At 45.3% G+C, this 18,779-nt stretch overlaps 1 protein-coding gene across 2 annotated transcripts in view; it reads right to left on the minus strand.

Annotated features, from left to right (window-relative positions):
• LOC115105237 (serine/threonine-protein phosphatase 2A 55 kDa regulatory subunit B beta isoform-like) overlaps window positions 1–18,779 on the minus strand; it is a 110,768-nt gene that overhangs the window by 11,990 nt on the left and 79,999 nt on the right. For both annotated transcript variants that reach the window (XM_029627006.2, XM_029627007.2), the window contains exons 2-4: window positions 5,330–5,427; window positions 2,212–2,377; window positions 1,458–1,570 (exon numbers count right to left, since the gene is read on the minus strand). In XM_029627006.2, coding sequence (XP_029482866.1) covers window positions 1,458–1,570; window positions 2,212–2,377; window positions 5,330–5,427 — 377 coding nt within the window. The remainder of the gene's footprint in view (window positions 1–1,457; window positions 1,571–2,211; window positions 2,378–5,329; window positions 5,428–18,779) is intronic.

Raw genomic sequence — 18,779 nt, forward strand, 5'->3', positions numbered from 1 at the left:
TACAATTTCTCTTCTTAAAATGTGATTTTAAACCTAACCTTAAATTAATACCAAAAAAATAAATGTTCTGTTTTCATGACTTTTTATGATAGAGCCAATCTTGACTTTGTGGCTGTGGTAACTAGTGGAAACCGTTGTGCCTGTTGTGCCTGTACACGCGTATCTGCCTTCTCATTGGCTCAAATTATCCCACCTGATCTTGCCTACTCCTGACTGCCTTCCATTTTTTTTTAATGTTCATTGTTGGCCACTAGAGTATCTGGTTAATATAATGGATAGTCTGTGCCAGTCCTGGAACCAGTCCTTGACTTGGAATGAAATAGGTGCCGGTACTCATTTTGGGTGCCAGTACTGCTTACATTTAGGTGCTGAAGCTCCACAATACTTTTGAGCTAATATTCTATAAGAGGAACAGGAGGTCAAGCATTAGAAAATTGAAGTTGCCGGTACTCAGCTCCGGTGAGCTCCTGCCCAAGTCAAGCACAGCCTGCAACACTGTCGCTCCCTCCCACTAACTTAATCCCATTCAATGATGTTTCACAATTCCATCTCTCAACCGTAATGTGATTTCTATTGATTTCCAAAGGCTGTGTTGCGTAAGGGTCAATTTGGGCCCAGAGTGGAAAATGAGAGCATGAGGAGAGAGGGATGATTGGCACGAGTCAGGGGTCGAAATATTGATACAGTTTCTGCACCGCTCACTTCTCTCCTAAATCAATACGATATTTACTGAGGAGTGCGGCGTGTGAGCTCTTGAACGAAGGAAAACATGTCTATTACATTTTTCTTTTTTAATGAGAGTGGAGGAGAAAAAGAGAGGATTCAATTCCAATGTTTGTTCTGGGGGGGGGGGGGGGTTCTTTCATGGAACACAATGATGATGAAAATAGGCATTTTATGTTTATAAAAGGAAAAGACAACAAATGTGTAGCCATCGTAAGACCTCTGTTTACACCAGCTATAATCTACTATCATGGCTTTACCACCTGACAGCGACCAACAGAGTTGATTCAGACATGTCCCAGCCTGCTGTCTGTGTATTCATGGAGATGGGGGTGACATTTGACCCCATGCTGACCCCTGGGTACAGGATGGTGGAGACAGATGGGTCACTACTGGACCTGGCTAATGTTTGGTCAGTCAGCAGCATTGGCGCTTGGTGTCCCCCGCTTACCCCCCCCCCCCCCTCTAAGAGCCAGAAACACCCCTTCCACACCCTCACACTGGCAGACATGTGCATTTGGCAAGATATGAAACCAGGCGAGTTTCTTTAATCCCTCAGTGGCACTGGGGGAGAGATAGAGGCTTAGACTGCCATAGGGAGCGATAATGACACAGGTTGCCAGAGGAAGGATGACATCAGTGTTCAACCTCTGTGTGTAGCACTGGGCTGGTGGGCACAGAGATGCCCGGAGGCTGTGGTGACACCGGGGGTGGGGCATGGGTTGGCATCTTACCCGCAGGGCGGTGATGGTGGCTGGGTCTCGGATCCTCCCTTCCTCGTCCTTCAGGTTGTAGCCCTCCGGTCTCTTGTCCCGCTCACTGATCTTCCACAGCTTCACTGTTTTATCTGCAGGGAGGAGAGGAGGAGGGGAGAGAGGGATGAGTAACAACAGACGAGGGATAGGCTAAACGAAAGGTGCACTGTGCTGATCTGGCTCGGGGAGATAGCTAGCTGCGCTGAGGAGGGGAGGAGGGCAACTCAGTGGTGTGCGGCTCGATCTGCTGTGCTGCTACAGTATTGGAAGCTTGCCACTGCGGAGGGTTGGCATGGCATAAATAGATTGCAGATATATCAACTGAGATCAATAGCCTCCAATGAACCTGATTAAAGCCTCCTGTTGCCAGCCTAGCTTGTTCCACTGATGTCCAAAGATAGCGCTCTGCCCTCATACGAGTCTGTCTGCTGATGCAAGTTCCCCGTCTAATACATTTAGTGAACGGTGAAAAGGAAGGGCACTGCAGTATTGTAAAGGTCAATGGAGTGACTGATGAATATGTGAATATGTAACTTGAGAAGAGCCACTTCCTGCCTCTTGCGGCACTTAACATGAAGACTTTTCCCATAAAGCAGCTGCTTGGCTAAAATCAATAGGCTGTATTATGCAACAGATGATGTAACGGAGGTAATGGAACCATTAGCAAATACTAACATCGACAAGTGAGCAGTAAAATATGGTGATTTCCCTAAAGCTGGCTGTGCGGCTTTACCATTGGTGGAGAGGAGGAAGTAGGCAGCGTTCTGTTGAGGCAGCCAGCGGATCTTGTTGATCTTCTCCTCGATCTCCAGGCTCTTCAGATAGTCAAACTCAGGCTCGTGGCTCTGGAAGGTGCTGTAAACATTGTACTCCCCTCTCCTGTGGGGCTGGTTCTTACTCTGAAACAACAAGGACAACGTTGGAGTTTGTGGAGGAATATGCAGATGTTCTGGGATTATTCAGCTATTCAGACATGCAAAAAAAAAAAATCCAGTGTTTGAAGCTTGACAATGAAATGAAGATAATGATATTGCGGGATGAGTATACAGAGGGGTACATTGAACACAATTTGAGAGTGGGGATCTTCCTATTTGCATTGAATAGACAAAGGAAACAGCAACCCAAGATTTTCACAGCAGCAGATGTGTCGCTGGCCTGGTTTCTGCTTTCTAGATCAAGCATACATACGCACACTACCCTGGAACTACCCAGGAACAAACAAAACATGGGGACTGTAGTATGTTGAGCAGTCACCAAAATCCCTCTCCGGCATTATACGGGTTGACATAACTGCTGACATAGTACAGACCTCGTGCCTCCATAAGGTATTTTTGTTGAGTAGAACTATGAGAAATCAGGCAAAAGTGGGTTAAATCTATTGTAAGGCTGTCAGGATCTGTAGTAAGGGCCAGCGAGATCGCTCAATAACAGCCCAGCAGCCTCAGCTCAGCCAACATGGCAGGTCAGGTTTCACCTCAGGAAGCTTCAGAATCAATAGAGCCAAATCAGATGACCAAACAAGAGGGATGGGTATTAATGGAAACAGATTTGCCCTCTGCGGGGGTGAAGACAGGGGGAAGCAAGGGGGGGGGGAAAGCGCCTCTGGTGTGAGGATTAGTGGATACTATGGAGCGCCTTGAAATCAGCTGGAAGGTGAAAAGACCCGGAGAAAGGAGGGGGGGAACTCATGCAGTCCCTGACGTTCATATTTTCTCACAGCCAGACAGAAGGTTCAGACGCTGTCTAGTCCTTTCATCCAGCTTCCAAAGGAGAAGGTAGGCCTCCCCGAGTAGCCCATAATCTTTCCATAATACTTCCTACAACCGCTGAATAAACATTCACAGACCCTTAACACTCCCACTACTAGTACTACTGCTACTACTACTGCTGCTACAACTACTACAACAACACAGTAACCCAGCGAATGTAAGAGCTCAGACACACCAATAGCGTTTGCTCGCCGAGAGTACTTGGCATCTCTGAACAGAGTGTCAGCCATCATTTGCGAACCGAGTGTACACCAGTTTTACATGTAGAATCGGGTGAAGACAGTCAGATGTCAACAGTGGGTGGTCCCTAAAACACAGTGCGCGGAACGATCGGCAGACGAACGCTAGATCAACATTCGGTGCGATGTGTGCGAGCCTTTACTGTAACACGCTGGCACTGTTTCTTCCAGATCCAACCAACATCTAAACTGAGCAACAACAAAAAAAACGCCCTCTCACTGTCAACTGCGTTTACTTTGAGCAAACTTAACATGTGTAAATATTTGAACATAACAAGATTCAACAACTGAGACACAAACTGAACAAGTTCCAAAAGACTCCACACATGTGACTAACAGAAATGGAATAGTGTGTCCCTGAACAAAGGGGGGGTCAAAATCAAAAGCAACAGCCAGTATCTGATGTGGCCACCAGCTGCATTAAGTACTACAGTGCATCTCCTCCTCATGGACTGCACCAGATTTGCCAGTTCTTGCTGTGAGATGTTACCCCACTCCTCCACCAAGGCACCTGCAAGTTCCCGGACATTTCTGGGGGGAATGGCCCTAGCCCTCTCCCTCCGATCCAACAGGTCCCAGACGTGCTCAATGGGATTGAGATCCGGGCTCTTCGCTGGCCATGGCAGAACACCGACATTCCTGTCTTGCAGGAAATCACGCACAGAACGAGCAGTATGGCTGGTGGCATTGTCATGCTGGAGGGTCATGTCAGGATGAGCCTGCAGGAAGGGTACCACATGAGGGAGGAGGATGTCTTCCCTGTAAAGCACAGCGTTGAGATTGCCTGCAATGACAACAAGCTCAGTCCGATGATGCTGTGTCACACTGCCCCAGACCATGACAGACCCTCCACCTCCAAATCGATCCCGCTCCAGAGTACAGGCCTCGGTGTAACGCTCATTCCTTCGACTATAAACGCAAATCCAACCATCATCCCTGGTGAGACAAAACCGCAACTCGTCAGTGAAGAGCACTTTTTGCCAGTCCTGTCTGGTCCAGCGACAGTGGGTTTGTGCCCATAGATGACATTGTTGCCGGTGATGTCTGGTGAGGACCTGCCTTACAACAGGCCTACAAGCCCTCAGTCCAGCCTCTCTCAGCATATTGCGGACAGTCTGAGCACTGATGGAGGGATTGTGCGTTCCTGGTGGAACTCGAACAGTTGTTGTTACCATCCTGTACCTGTCCCACAGGTGTGATGTTCGGATGTACCGATCCTGTGCAGGTGTTGTTACACGTGGTCTGCCACTGTGAGGATGATCAGCTGTCCGTCCTGTCTCCCTGTAGTGCTGTCTTAGGCGTCTCACAGTACGGACATTGCAATTTATTGCTCTGGCCACATCTGCAGTCCTCATGCCTTCTTGCAGCATGCCTAAGGCACATTCACACAGATGAGCAGGAACACTGGGCATCTTTATTTTGGTGTTTTTCAGAGTCAGCAGTAAGGCCTCTTTAGTGTCCTGAATTTTCATAGCTGTGACCTTAATTGCCTACCGTCTGTAAGCTGTTAGTGTCTTAACGACCGTTCCACAGGTGCATGTTCATTCATTGTTTATGGTTCATTGAACAAGCATGGGAAGCAGTGTTTAAACCCTTTACAATGAAGATCTGTGAAGTTATTTGGATTATTACGAATGATCTTTGAGAGACAGGGTCCTGAAAAAGGGACGTTTATGAATGGTAATGCATGTGCCGATGTGATGTTATTTCATTCAAGGTTCAAAATATGGGTTCATCAGATGCAGGTTTATGAGCTAGATGTCAAAGGGTTTAGTGACATAGTAAAACAGAGTGCCAGGATGTGAGAGACATGATGAGAATGGGGGGTCCGTGCCGGTCTTACCTCCTGTTCTCTCTGGAACACCACTACTCTCCCTCCCTTGTCCCCCGTTGCCAGCAGCTCCCCAGTTGGGTTGAACTCAACCGTGGATATGATGTCAGCTGGAAGATAAGACACACAGAGAAACGTTACCTCACTGAGATACTTAATACAGTGATACAGTACATTGCCCACCGACTGTATGCCTGAATGAGTCACCTTCTGTTTCCTTCACCTCATTGACAACCGTAAAATCTATTTTCAAGACCCAGCTATGTGAAATTAAATTGGTGAATGGCTTGAAATGCACCACCTTCACCATAAGTATATGGTTGGGCACTGATGTTGGGCGATTAGGCCTGGCTTGCAGTCGGCTTTCCAATGAATCCCAAAGGTGTTTGATTGGGGTTGAGGTCAGCGCTCTGTGCAGGCTAGTCAAGTTCTTCCACACTGATCTCAACAAACTATTTATGTATGGACCTCGCTTTGTGCACGGGGCATTGTCATGCTGAAACAGGATTCCGCAAACTGTTGCTACAAATTTGGAAGCACATAATTGTCTAGAATGTCATTGTAAGCTGTAGCGTTAAGATTTCCCTTCACTGTAACTAAGGGGCCTAGCCTGAACCACGAAAAACAGCCCAGATTTGTCTGTTGGACTGCCAGATGGTGAAGCATGATTCATCACTTCAGAGAACACGTTTCCACTGCTCTAGAGTCCAATGTCGAGCTTTGCACCACCCAAGAAGACGCTTGAAATTGCTCATGGTGATCTTGGGCTTGTATGTGGCTGCTCGGCCATGGAAACCCATTTCATGAATCTCCCGACGAACAGTTCTTGTGCTGACCTTGCTTCCAGAGGCAGTTTGGAACTCGGTAGTGAGTGTTGCAGACAATTTTTACGTGCTATGAGCTTCAGCGGTCCCGTTCTGTAAGCTTGTGAGGCCTACCACTTTGCGGCTGAGCCATTGTTGCTTCTAGACATTTCCACTTCACAATAACACCACAGAGTTGACCGGCAGCTCTAGCAGGGCAGAAATATTACAAACTGATATGTTGGAAACGTGGCATCCTATGACGGTGCCACGTTGAAAGTCACTGATTTCTTCAGTAAGGTCAATCTACTGACAATGTTTGTCTATGGAAATTGCATGGCTGTGTGCTTGATTTTATACACCTGTCAGCAATGGGTGTGGCTGAAATTGCCGAATCCACTAATTTGAAGGGGTGTCCACATACTTTTGTATATACTGTCTAGTGTAGGCGGGTCAAGAAGCAGAGTTAAAAAACGTAACCCTGATTCTTCAATGCATTCAAGCGGTCTATTTTCACGCCCCTGCAGTTGATGTGCTCCTCAAGTCTTTGAAGGCCTGCTCTCTCCGAGGCAGAAAGGCCTGCTCAGATAGCGTGTCCATGGATCGGATCAATTATGTGTGCCACTAGCTCATCTCAGGGCTGATGAAAGGCCTGGGCCACCACTACAACAACAGCCTGGGCCACTCACAATGCTACAGCCCCCTCGCTAGGCTAGCTCCATCAGTAGCACCCCCCTGCCCCTTGCCCCCACACTGTCTGTCACCACCACATTCATATGCAAAACCCTCTCACACATCTCCCCGACACACACGCCAGATCTCTACAATAACACGGTATGGTGGACCTGGAGAATTACAGCCTGCTGCTTCTCTCTGTGGCAGGGAAGCCTCCGCAATATGCCTCCACAACTCAATCACATCAGATCAGATACAAATGACATTTCTGGTCCATCCGTCGCACACTCGGAACACTCCATTCATGTGGTTGACAGTGAAATTGCATTACAAAAGAGCCACCCCACACCCCACACATCCTACAATATTAAAGATGGTAGATAGATGCTCACACTCATGTTCATATATAGAGATGGAAGAGCAATGTCTGTCTTTACAGACCCCAACAGGGTGGCCAGGCATCCAACCGTTGACGATGGTACAGAATTACTGTTGTTGCATCTCTTGAGAAACATACACAAACTACACCGGGGACAACACAAACAGACAAATGTGTGTGTACGACACAAACGTCTCATTTAGCAGCATCACTGTAGGTGGTGCGCAAATCCAGATAACCCGTCTGCATTCTAGGGGCTTAGAGAAATGGCAAAGGAAGCTGCCATTGTTGGCTGTCTTGCGGTGTGACGAGGACTATCTTAACCCACACAGCCACAGAGGAAAGTAGGGCAATCGGGGATGTTTAATTAAAGCAACCCTTCACTAGGGAGCGTGGAAGAACTGCGACACCACCATGGAACTTAGGGAACGAATGCTCTCCCCTCTGTCTGTCTGTGTAAACAGCCTGCTGTATCAGTGCCACCACAGCCCCAATACAGCTCACTGTACGCATTAACAGCCTCTCAAGTGTCTCGTACTCCACGCCCCGCTCTTGACTCGACCGTACAATTTGGCAACCTCGAAGAAGACAAAGAGCCTGTATTGCTGTCTATGTGCTGCTGGGTGTTTATGTATGCTGCAGCAGTAAGCTCTGCCCTGCCCTGCCAGCGGAGGGGATTTGCTTCTAAATGGAGGATCTGTGTGTCTATTATGCATAACTATCCTCAGCCCAAACACACAGTCTATCCAAGGCGGGCGAGTATCCTCTCCGTCTCTGTCTCCTTATCTAACCCTGTAGGTTCCCTTCCGCCCACGTCACACACAACAAAAATGACATGACACACCTGGCTACCTCACATGACCTGTCGACTGAAAGCACAAAACATTGATTCAGGTCAGGACATCCAGAACTGAGATGTATCAAGTAGAATATCTATCTCGAGCTGGTTCTAGCAGTGTGAGGTTAAGAGAATTCAACTGGCATACCTAGAATGGAAATAGTTTGTTTTCATCCGAAAAACAAAGGAGTCGATCATGAGTTTTCCCCTCAAGCAGATTGTGGTCGATTGATTCCTACCTTTGACACATCTTCCCTGGTCTTCCTCTAGCAGATGCATCTGTTTTAGAGGCTGTGCCTGGGTACACTGTTGCTATGCAATCCTCTCAGAGATACGGGTACATACTCTGCCAGGTGGGCTGTGGCTCGCTCTCTCATTCGCAGGTATATTTGTATTGTTCGAAACTCTCTTCAGACCTGAAGAGATGAGTCCCTCGCACACATACACACTCCCACACACTCGCGAACAGAGTGCTTTTACCGACAACGCTCGGTCCGGATTTGAATAATTAACATTAAACCAAGCAAACAAACAAGACCGGGCTTTTAAATAATTCTATTTTGTTCCCAGGAGAAGCATGTCAGAAATAGAGAGGGATAGAACGAGAAAGAGATGGAATGAAAGGAAAAGAGAGATGTGTTTTTTTGTGTGATTAAAAGAGAGAGAGAGAGAGAGAGAGAGAGAGAGAGAGAGAGAGAGAGAGAGAGAGAAACAGGGAAGGGAGTATGGAGCGATTTCAGTACCAACATACATTTTATTTGAATTCCATCATTTTTAATTTAAATGTAATCTTTTTGATATTGTAATGCTGAACTTGTAAACTGAACTTGTATTTCCTGATTTGAAACTGAATTGAATGAATATTACTGTCAGCTTTAACATTTAATTTCCATTTAATTGAATATTCAAGATCAATATTTATATATTCATTTTCAATATGATAGATATTGCATTAATTATCTGTGCATCAAGTTAACAAGCTATAATTTCAAGTTGATCAAAGTTTCATATATTCCACTTCTCAGACGCATTCAGATTCAGTTTTCCAATTCAGTTCTCTAAATTCAGATTCAAAACCAGAGACAACATCCTGGTCCTTTGCCAGCCAGGAAAGGTGGAAGAGAACTGATAGAATCCAAAGCCCACTGTGGTAAACAGAAACTTCGGGCGGTTTCTGAAAACAATTCATTTGGCCCTGACATTTGAACCGTTTTGGCTATGAGCTACTATGAGCCCATTCCTGAAAGCTAAGACTCTCTGGAGCCTGGACGTGGGTGACGTCCATCACTCTATGATGATCACAGGCTGCGTTAGAAGGGAGTGTCACAAAATGTGCCCCACGTAAGAATATACAGTTGAAGTCAGACGTTTACATACACCTTAGCCAAATACATTTAAACACAGTTTTTCACAATTCCTGACATTTAATCCTAGTAAAAATTCCCTGTCTTAGGTCAGTTGGGATCACCACATTATTTTAAGAATGTGAAATGTCAGAGAGAATTATTTATTTCAGCTTTTATTTCAATCATCACATTCCAAGTGGGTCAGAAGTTTACATACACTCAAATAGTGTCACGAGTCCGACCGAGGGTGTTTCCCCTTCCCGGGCGGGTGGCCCTCGGCGGTCGTCGTCACCGGCCTATTAGCTGCCACTGATTGTTTTTTCCTCCCCCTCCTTGTATGTTTAGTGGTAGCACCTGTTCATGTTTAATTAGTTTGTCTTTATTAGACAGCCGGCCCGCCTGGTTGTTGTGCGGGATTATTTCTATGTAACCTTCGGCTCTGTTGTAGAGGTACGTGTTAGTGCCTGGTCGTGATTTTTCCAGTGTACATTTTTGATTCCCTGTGGTTGGGAACGTAACTTTTGTGAGCACCCTGTGGTGCGTTGGTGCTATTAAAAGACGCACAGCATTGAACTCTGTCTCCTGCATTTGACTCCACACCCACGACACCCGGAGCATTACAAATAGTATTTGCCAGCATTGCCTTTAAATTGTTTAACTTGGGTCAAACATTTCGGGTAGCCTTCCACAAGCTCCCACAATAAGTTGGGTGAATTTTGGCCCATTCCTCCTGATAGAGCTGGTGTAACTGAGTCAGGTTTGTAGGCCTCCTTGCTCGCAAACGCTTTTTCAGTTCTGCCCACAAATTTTCTATAGGATTGAGGTCAGGGCTTTGTGATGGCCACTCCAATACCTTGACTTTGTTGTCCTTAAGCTATTTTGCCACAACTTTGGAAGTATGCTTGGGGTCATTGTCCAATTGGAAGACCCATTTGCGACCAAGCTTTAACTTCCTGACTGATGTCTTGAGATGTTGCTTCAATATATCCACATCATTTCCCTCCCTCATGATGCCATCTATTTTGTGAAGTGCACCAGTCCCTCCTGCAGCCAAACCGCCATAACATGATGCTGCCACCCCCGTGCTTCACGGTAGGGATGGTGCTCTTCAGCTTGCAAGCCTCCCATTTTTTTCCTCCAAACATAACGATGGTCATTATGGGCAAACAGTTCTAATTTTGTTTCATCAGACCAGAGGACATTTCTCCAAAAAGTACGATCTTTGTCCCCATGTGCAGTTGCAAACCGTAGTCTGGCTTTTTTATGGCCTCCAGCATCATCACAAGTTCCTTTGCTGTTGTTCTGGGATTGATTTGTACTTTTCGCACCAAAGTATGTTCATCTCTAGGAGACAGAACGCGTCTCCTTCCTGGGCAGTATGACATCTGTGTGGTCCCATGGTGTTTATACTTGCATACTATTGTTTGTACAGATGAACGTGGTACCTTCAGGTGTTTGGAAAATGCTCTCAAGGATGAACCAGACTTGTGGAGGTCTACAATTATTTTTCTGGGATCTTGGCTGATTTCTTTAGATTTTCCCATGATGTCAAGCAAAGAGACACTGAGTTTGAAAGTAGGCCTTGAAATACATCCCCAGGTACACCTCCAATTGACTCAAATGATGTCAATTAGCCTATCAGAAGCTTCTAAAGCCACGACATAATTTTCTGGAATTTTTGTGATACAGTGAATTATATGTGAAATAATCTGTCTGTAAACAATTGTTGGAAAAATGACTTGTGTCATGCACAAGGTAGATGTCCTAACCGACTTGCCAAAACTAAAGTCTGTTAACAAGAAATTTGTGGAGTGGCTGAAAAAAATAGTATTAATGACTCCAACCTAAGTGTATGTAAACTTCCAAATTCAACTGTAGTTGAAATGCCTTGTCATAGAATCCAAAGCTCACTGTGGTAAACAAAAACCACTGTAAAGGACTTCTAAGCATAGCCTTTCCACCCCCAATTTAATCTTGCTCTTGTGACTGACTGGGTTTGAACTAGGTCTGCTGCATGTCACAAGGCTGTGTTAGTCCACTTAGCTAAAGCCTATAGGGATAAGTTCAGGAAGTTCATGTAAAGGATGACACACTGCTTGATTAAGGAGTACCGCTTCCCTCTGATGCAGCTTGTACCGAGACTCAAACTCAGGACCTCTGCCTCGCAAACACACTGGACTGCCCTCCTGACTGCCCACACTGGACTGCCCTCATTCCAACCCACCCCTTTATTAAAAAAAGGCCTTCTTCAATTGCGCAAGGAGCAACACTTCAGGCTGATGAGCAATGTTCCCTGTAAGCTATGCGCTGGCACGCAGCTCCCCCGGGACTGTCGCACAAAGTAAATATCAGCCAGCACAGAGAAGCACGAGATTGAACTTCACTCAACTTCTAGTTTTCCCCTTTAGTTAACACTATCAACGTTTCTCTTTACTGTGGGAATTGCCAATATTAGCCACTAATATAGATGTTTGGTCAACAGGGGGGTGGGGAGTTTTTGCCCGCATTGCAGACGCGGCTATATCGGTCCGGCTAATATAGGACTATTAAAACCCCAGTGCACTACTTATATATCATATATATATTTATATTTATATATTTATTCAGATTTTTCAGGGGGTGCTCCAGCACCCTCAGCACCATTACTTCCCGTGGCTATGGTAGATGCGCTTGCTTTGAGATCAAAGCGAGAGCTGCATTAAGCCACGTGTGCACATTTGTTAATGTTCTTTGCTAGTAAGTGAGTTATTAGCCCAGTTATAGCTCATTTCTAGTCAGCAATGGGGGAATAGTTGCTTCCTTCAAGAGTACAAAACGTGTTCATTTCTAGCCATCATTGAAAAGCGAGTCAGGTAATGATATTTTTTTCTGTCTTAAAGGGGCAGTGTTGTTTTTTTGAGACAGGCTTGAATAAGCTAAGTAGCCAATATGCAGAAGGTAGCATAATTTGTCTGATTCTCTGTAATAATGGTATGGGAATAATAATTAACTTCATTTCGTAAAGTGGTTTCTTGCACAAACAACACATTTTAAGTCACCTCCTTGTCTGAAGGACAAGTGGATAAACAAATTAATGTCAAGCCTTGCATATTTTTTCCCAAAAGTCTCACAGAATGTAGGACTACATTGAACACCACACATTAGTTGCTACTGTAGGCTGAATGATAGAACAGCTGTTTCCATTTTAAAATGTTATGGGATGCATTTTCTCCATTGATTTTGATGGTAGGCCACTCTGGTTGGCCTACATTATGATCAAATAGCCACCGTAGCCTACTTGTCCACTGTTAAAACTGTTCCTTAAAGCGTGTATAGCCTCAGTGTTCACAGTCAACGTGTGCCAGAAGATGCACATCATTTTCACAACGTTCAAGTTTGCGCTCAGCAGACCAGACATTTGCTCAGTGCCTAAAGAAAGGGAACATTGCTGATGAGTGAGTTTCAAAGATCCCCATCTACGACATTCACCCCTTTAGTTCACTCCACAGCAACCCCAGCGATTGTACCAGTGCAACTGTAGATTCGAGTCCAGTTGCACCATTGTAAAGGACGCCACGCTGCCTGCTTAGCGAGTACAAGTCTTCAAGTTCCAGCAAGTTTAGTTGATCAATGCTTATGTGATGAGAACCTGCCCTGAGACCTGAAGATGTGCTAGTTTGACATCAGGCAGGGGCAGACTGGCCATCTGGAATCTCGGGCAAATGCCAGATGGGCTGGTCCATTTTTAGCCCAGTGGGCCTGTCAAACTTGTTTGTTTTTTTGCACAAAATTATAATAGTGGGGGGCCTCAAGGGAAATAATGGGTCATTGTGGGGGCCTGGAGGAAAAGAATGGGCCGGCAAAGGGGCCTGGAAATAAGAATGGGCTGGTGTGTTAGAAATGCCAGGACCGATTTTTGGTCCCAGTCGGCCCCTGGTCTCATGTCTCCAGCAAGGGTAGTCATTATAAGGTTAACATGTGACTGACTGGGTTAAGACTGTGTTAGCCTGTTGCGCTAAATGCCTAGACATTGGTCCTGTGACTTGGATGGGTGTATTAAAGTAGGTGCACAGATTCTTCTGCTTCTGTTTGCCACAGAAGGGGGGGGGGGGTGAAATGTAACCGAGGTGGTTGGATGAACCTTATTTGAGACTTGAAGACTTGTGTTAGTTTCCTGAACTAATGCCTATGTGCTAATCTAAGAGGTCTAACAGCCTTGTGCCATTCAGGAGACCTGGTTCGAACCCAGTCAGTCTCAAGAGCTAGATAAAATAGGGGGTGGAAAGGCTATCCTTAGAAGGGCTATGACAGGGCTATTCTGAAAAGTTGGCTCGGAAACATCTATATTAGTGGCCAAATTGCTGTTTTTGTGACACTCCTAACGGAGCCTGTGATCATCACACATGGGAGCAGAAAGCAAATGAATGCTCCAGAGAATCTTAGCTTTTGGGAATGGGGTCATAATAGCTTATCGCTAAAGTGGTTCAAACACTAAAGCCAAATCCACAGTAGGGAAATAAATTCAACATGCCTTATTGGCTTCAGAAACCAGCAGAAGCTTCTGTTGACCACTGAGAGAGTTTGGTTCTATCTGTTCTCCTCTACCTTTCCTGGCTGGCATAGTACCAGGACGTGGTCTCCGGGTTTTGAATCTGAATTTAAAGAACTGAATCTCAATGCATCTGAGAAATTAAATATATTAAACTTTGATGAACTTGAATTGATGGTTTGTAGACTTGATACACAGACCATGAATGCAATATCTACCATATTTAAGCTGAATATACAAATATTGAATTTGAATTCAATTGAAATTGTATTTTAAATTGTAATGCAATATTAATTCGATTTAGTTTCAAATCATGAAATACAAGTTCAATTTATGAATTCAATGATTCAAATTTGTGAATTAAACATAAAACAATATTACATTCAAATATCCTAATACAAATTAAAAATGATCAAATTAAAATACAATTTCTGTTGGCACTGAAATCGCTCCATACGGGAGGGAGAGTGAAAGAGAGAGAGAGAAAAAAGAGGGGGAGTGAAAGAGAAAGAAGACTGGGTTGTTATATTTTTACCCTAGTGCACCTCCATGTTGTCTGTGTGTGTTGGGGGAATTTTAGGAGGTTTCCATGACGACCCCCTCCTAGACTAGCAGGGGCTGTATGAGGAGCATAGGCTGGGAGGACTTTGTTCTTAGGCTTTGAACTGGCAACAGCGCACTGCATCTTCACTACTGCTTCATAATCATATACACTAAACCCCCCCCCTTCCACATATATATAGTACATACATATAGAAAATACTGCAGTATGGAATGATATGTTGTCAGCTATGCTCGAAATCCAAAATTAGATTTGGTGTGTTATAGATGATCATCAGATAGCTTGATGAGACAACAGATTGACAGCTGAACGACCTTGTTAACGTTCCTATTTGTGTGTTACATAACGGGCCTCATTTGTGAATTGTGTTGGATCCAATAGGCTTAATGAGACAGGAGAGAACAAAGTGTTTATCCACACGTAAGCGGTCAGTGGCTCTCCTGTCCTGGCTAGCCCTGTCTGTCTCTATCTTGTCTGTCTCTATCCTGTCTGTCTCTTGTCTGTCTGTGTCCTGTGTCTCTTTCTAAATCGGTCTCTATACATCCTGTCTGTCTCTATCCTGTCCTGTCCCTGATGTTAAGGACATCCATACTGCTGACAGGTTGGCCACATAGTGTAATGTACATCTCTCTTCATCACACTATAACCCTGCATCCCAAATGGCACCCTATTCCCTACATTAGAAAGAAAGAATGGCGCCAGAGGGAATGGCTGCCGTTTTAAAGGCTTCTAACCAATTGTGATATTTTGCATGCAAGCAATCACTGCATGAGCTCCATTAGAGACTATCCTACCAACGGGACATTAAAAACTGTAATATCTTATTTTTCACAGAGTCGTGACTGAACAACAACACAAGTAATATACAGTTGGCTGGGTGTTCTGTACATCGGCAGGATAGAACAGCTACATCCTGTAAGACGAGGGATAGGGGTGTGTGTCTATTTGTCAATAACAGCTGGTGCACAATGTCTAATAATAAGGTAGTCTCGAGGTATTGCTCCCCTGAGGTAGAGTACCTCATGATAGACCGTAGACCACACTATCTACCAAGAGTTTTCATCTATATTTTTGTAGCCGTCTATTTACCACCACAATTAAATGCTAGCACTAAGACCACACTCAACGAGCTGTATAAGGCCATAAGCAAACAAGAAAATACTGCTCCTAGTGACCGGGGACTTTAATGCAGGCAAACTTAAATCCGTTATACCTAATTTCTACCAGTATGTCACATGTGCAACCAGAGGAGAAAAAAAACTCTAGACCACCTTTACTCCACACACAGAGACACGTACAAAGCTCTCCCTCGCCATCCATTTGGCAAATCTGACCATAATTCTATCCTCCTGATTCCTGCTTACAAGCAAAAATTAAAGCAGGAAGTACCAGTGACTCGCTCAATACGGAAGTGGTCAGATGACGCAGATGCTACACTACAGGACTGTTCTGCTAGCACAGACTGGAATATGTTCCGGGATTCATCCAATGGCATTGAGGAGTATACCACCTCAGTCACCGGGCTTCATCAATAAGTGCATCGACAACGTTGTCCCCACAGTGACTGTACGTACATATCCCAACCAGAAGCCATGGATTACAGGCAACATCCGCACCAAGCTAAAGGCTAGAGCAGCAGCTTTCAAGGAGTGGGACACTAATCCGGATGCTTATAAGAAATCCCGTTATGCCCTCAGACGAACCATCAAACAGGCAAAGCGTCAATACAGGACTAAGACTGAATCCTACTACACCGGCTCTGACGCTCGTGGCAGGGCTTGCAAACTAATACGGACTAGAAAGAGAAACCCAGCCGGGAGCTGCCCAGTGACACGAGCCTACCAGATGGGCTAAATGTATTTTATGCTCGTTTCGAGGCAAGCAACACTGAAACATGCATAAGAGCACCAGCTGTTCCGGAAGACTGTGTGATCACGCTTTCCGTAGCCAATGTGAACATTCACAAGGCCACAGGGCCAGATAGATTACCAGGACATGTACCAGGACATGTACTCAGAGCATGCGTGGACCAACTGGCAAATGTCTCCACTGACATTTTCAACCTCTCTCTGACCGAATCTGTAATATCTACATATTTCAAGCAGACCACCATGGTCCCTGTGTCCAAGAAAGCGAAGGTAATCTGCCTAAATGACTACCGCCCCGTAGTACTCACGTTGGTATTTCAATCTCAATCGCACTCCACTCTGCCCTTTCCTACCTGGAAAAAAGGAACACCTGTGAGAATGCTGTTCATTGACTACAGCTCGGTGTTCAACACCATAGTGTTGAAAAAAAGCTCATCATTAAAATCTTTTTTTATTTTTTAAATCAAAGCTCATCATTAAGCTAAGGACCCTGGGACTAAACACTTCCCTCTGCAACTGGATCCTGGACTTTCTGACGGGCTGCCTCCAGGTGGTAAGGGTAGGCAACAACACATCTGCCACGCTTTTATCCTCAACACGGGGTCCCCTCAGGGGTGTGTGCTTAGTCCCCTCCTGTACTCCCTGTTCACCCACTACTGCGTGGCCAAGCACGACTCCAACACCATCATTCAGTTTGCTGACGACACAACAGTGTTAGGGCTGATCACCGACAACAATAAGACAGCCTATTGGGAGGAGGTCATAGCCCGACAGTGTGGTACTAGGACAACAACCTCTCCCTCAACGTAAGCAAGACAAATGAGATGATTGTGGACTACAGGAAAATGAGTGCCCCCATTCACATTGACGGGGCTGTAGTGGAGCGGGTCGATAGCTTCAAGTTCCTTGGTGTCCACATCACCAAAAAACTATCATGATCTAAACAGACCAAGAGGAGACTGAAAAGATTTGGCATAGGTCCCCATGTTATACAGTTGCACCATCGAGAGCATCCTGACCAGTTGCATCACCGCCTGGTATGGCAACTGCTCGGCATCTGACCGTAAGGCGCTACAGAGGGTAGTGAACACAGCCCAGTAAATCACTGGGGCCAAGCTCCCTGACATGGGCCTTTATACTAGGCGGTGTCTAGGTCCAAAAGGCTTCTTAACAGCTTCTACCCCCAAGCCACAAGACTGCTGAACAATTAATCAAATGGCCACCCGGACTATTTGCATTGACATCCCCCCTTGTTTTTACACTGCTGCTACTCACTGTTTATTATCTATGCATAGTCACTTTACCCCTACCTACATAAACAAATTACCTCGACTAACCTGTAACCCGCACATTGACTTGGTACCGGTACCCCCTGTATATAACCTCATTATTGTTATTTTATTGTGTTACTTTAATTTTTAGTTTTTACTTTAGTTTAGTTAGTAAATATTTTATTAACTCTATTTTCTTAAAACCGCATTGTTGGTGAAGGGCTTGTAAGTAAGCATTTCACAGTAAGGTTTACACTTGTTGTATTTGGCGCATGTGACAAATAAAATTTGATTTGACTTGATATGAGCCCTATTGCAGTATAGATATAGGGAATAGGGTGCCATTTAGTAGGCACACACACACACACACACACACACACACACACACACACACACACACACACACACACACACACACACACACACACACACACACACACACACACACACAAGGCTGATGTGTTTGTCCAGTAACCAGGAGAACTCATGGCTCATGTCATGGTCCTAAGCTAACAATGGTAACACTTGGCAGACAGACAGAAAGACATGGGCCCAAGCTGTGTCGCAGCCCTGCAGCCCTTACATAGGGGAACTATTGTGTCCCGAGCTAAAGGGGGTTCTTTCAGCCTGTCCTGAGACATTTGGTCCTGGCTCTTCATCCCCAGCTCCTCTCTATGTCTGTATGGACACTTAGTGGTTGGTCTCTCAGCATAATTACTCCCTTGCTTCAATGGAACAGAATATGAGTATATCAGATTGTACCTACAACAGGTACTGCAAGGAAATGTTAAAAAACACGCACACTTTCAAACACATGCAAGAATACAAACACACGCACACAAGAGAGACACACACCATGCTTTTAGCACAGATAACATAGAATATTTCTCCAGTCTAATTTATAAGAGGAGGTGGCAGTGAGAGCGTATGACCCACTTGGTCACAGATGTATTACCTCAGTGGTGTTAGAACACACAGTCCGACACACAAAGATAAAAACAAGGACACACACGAACCCAGACACCACACTGCCATACACACACACCTAGTGCGTCAGAACAGAGCACCATGCTCAATGCATTGATCAGGCGCCATGATGAAGAGGCGTATTGGAGAACACAAAGCAGAGCAGAGCAGAGCAGAGCCGGCGGAGGGGAGGGGAGGGGGGTACATACAGGGGCAGGAATAATTA

This window comes from Oncorhynchus nerka, linkage group LG22, assembly GCF_034236695.1.
Source record: "Oncorhynchus nerka isolate Pitt River linkage group LG22, Oner_Uvic_2.0, whole genome shotgun sequence".
In the NCBI taxonomy this organism is placed as follows: domain Eukaryota; kingdom Metazoa; phylum Chordata; class Actinopteri; order Salmoniformes; family Salmonidae; genus Oncorhynchus; species Oncorhynchus nerka.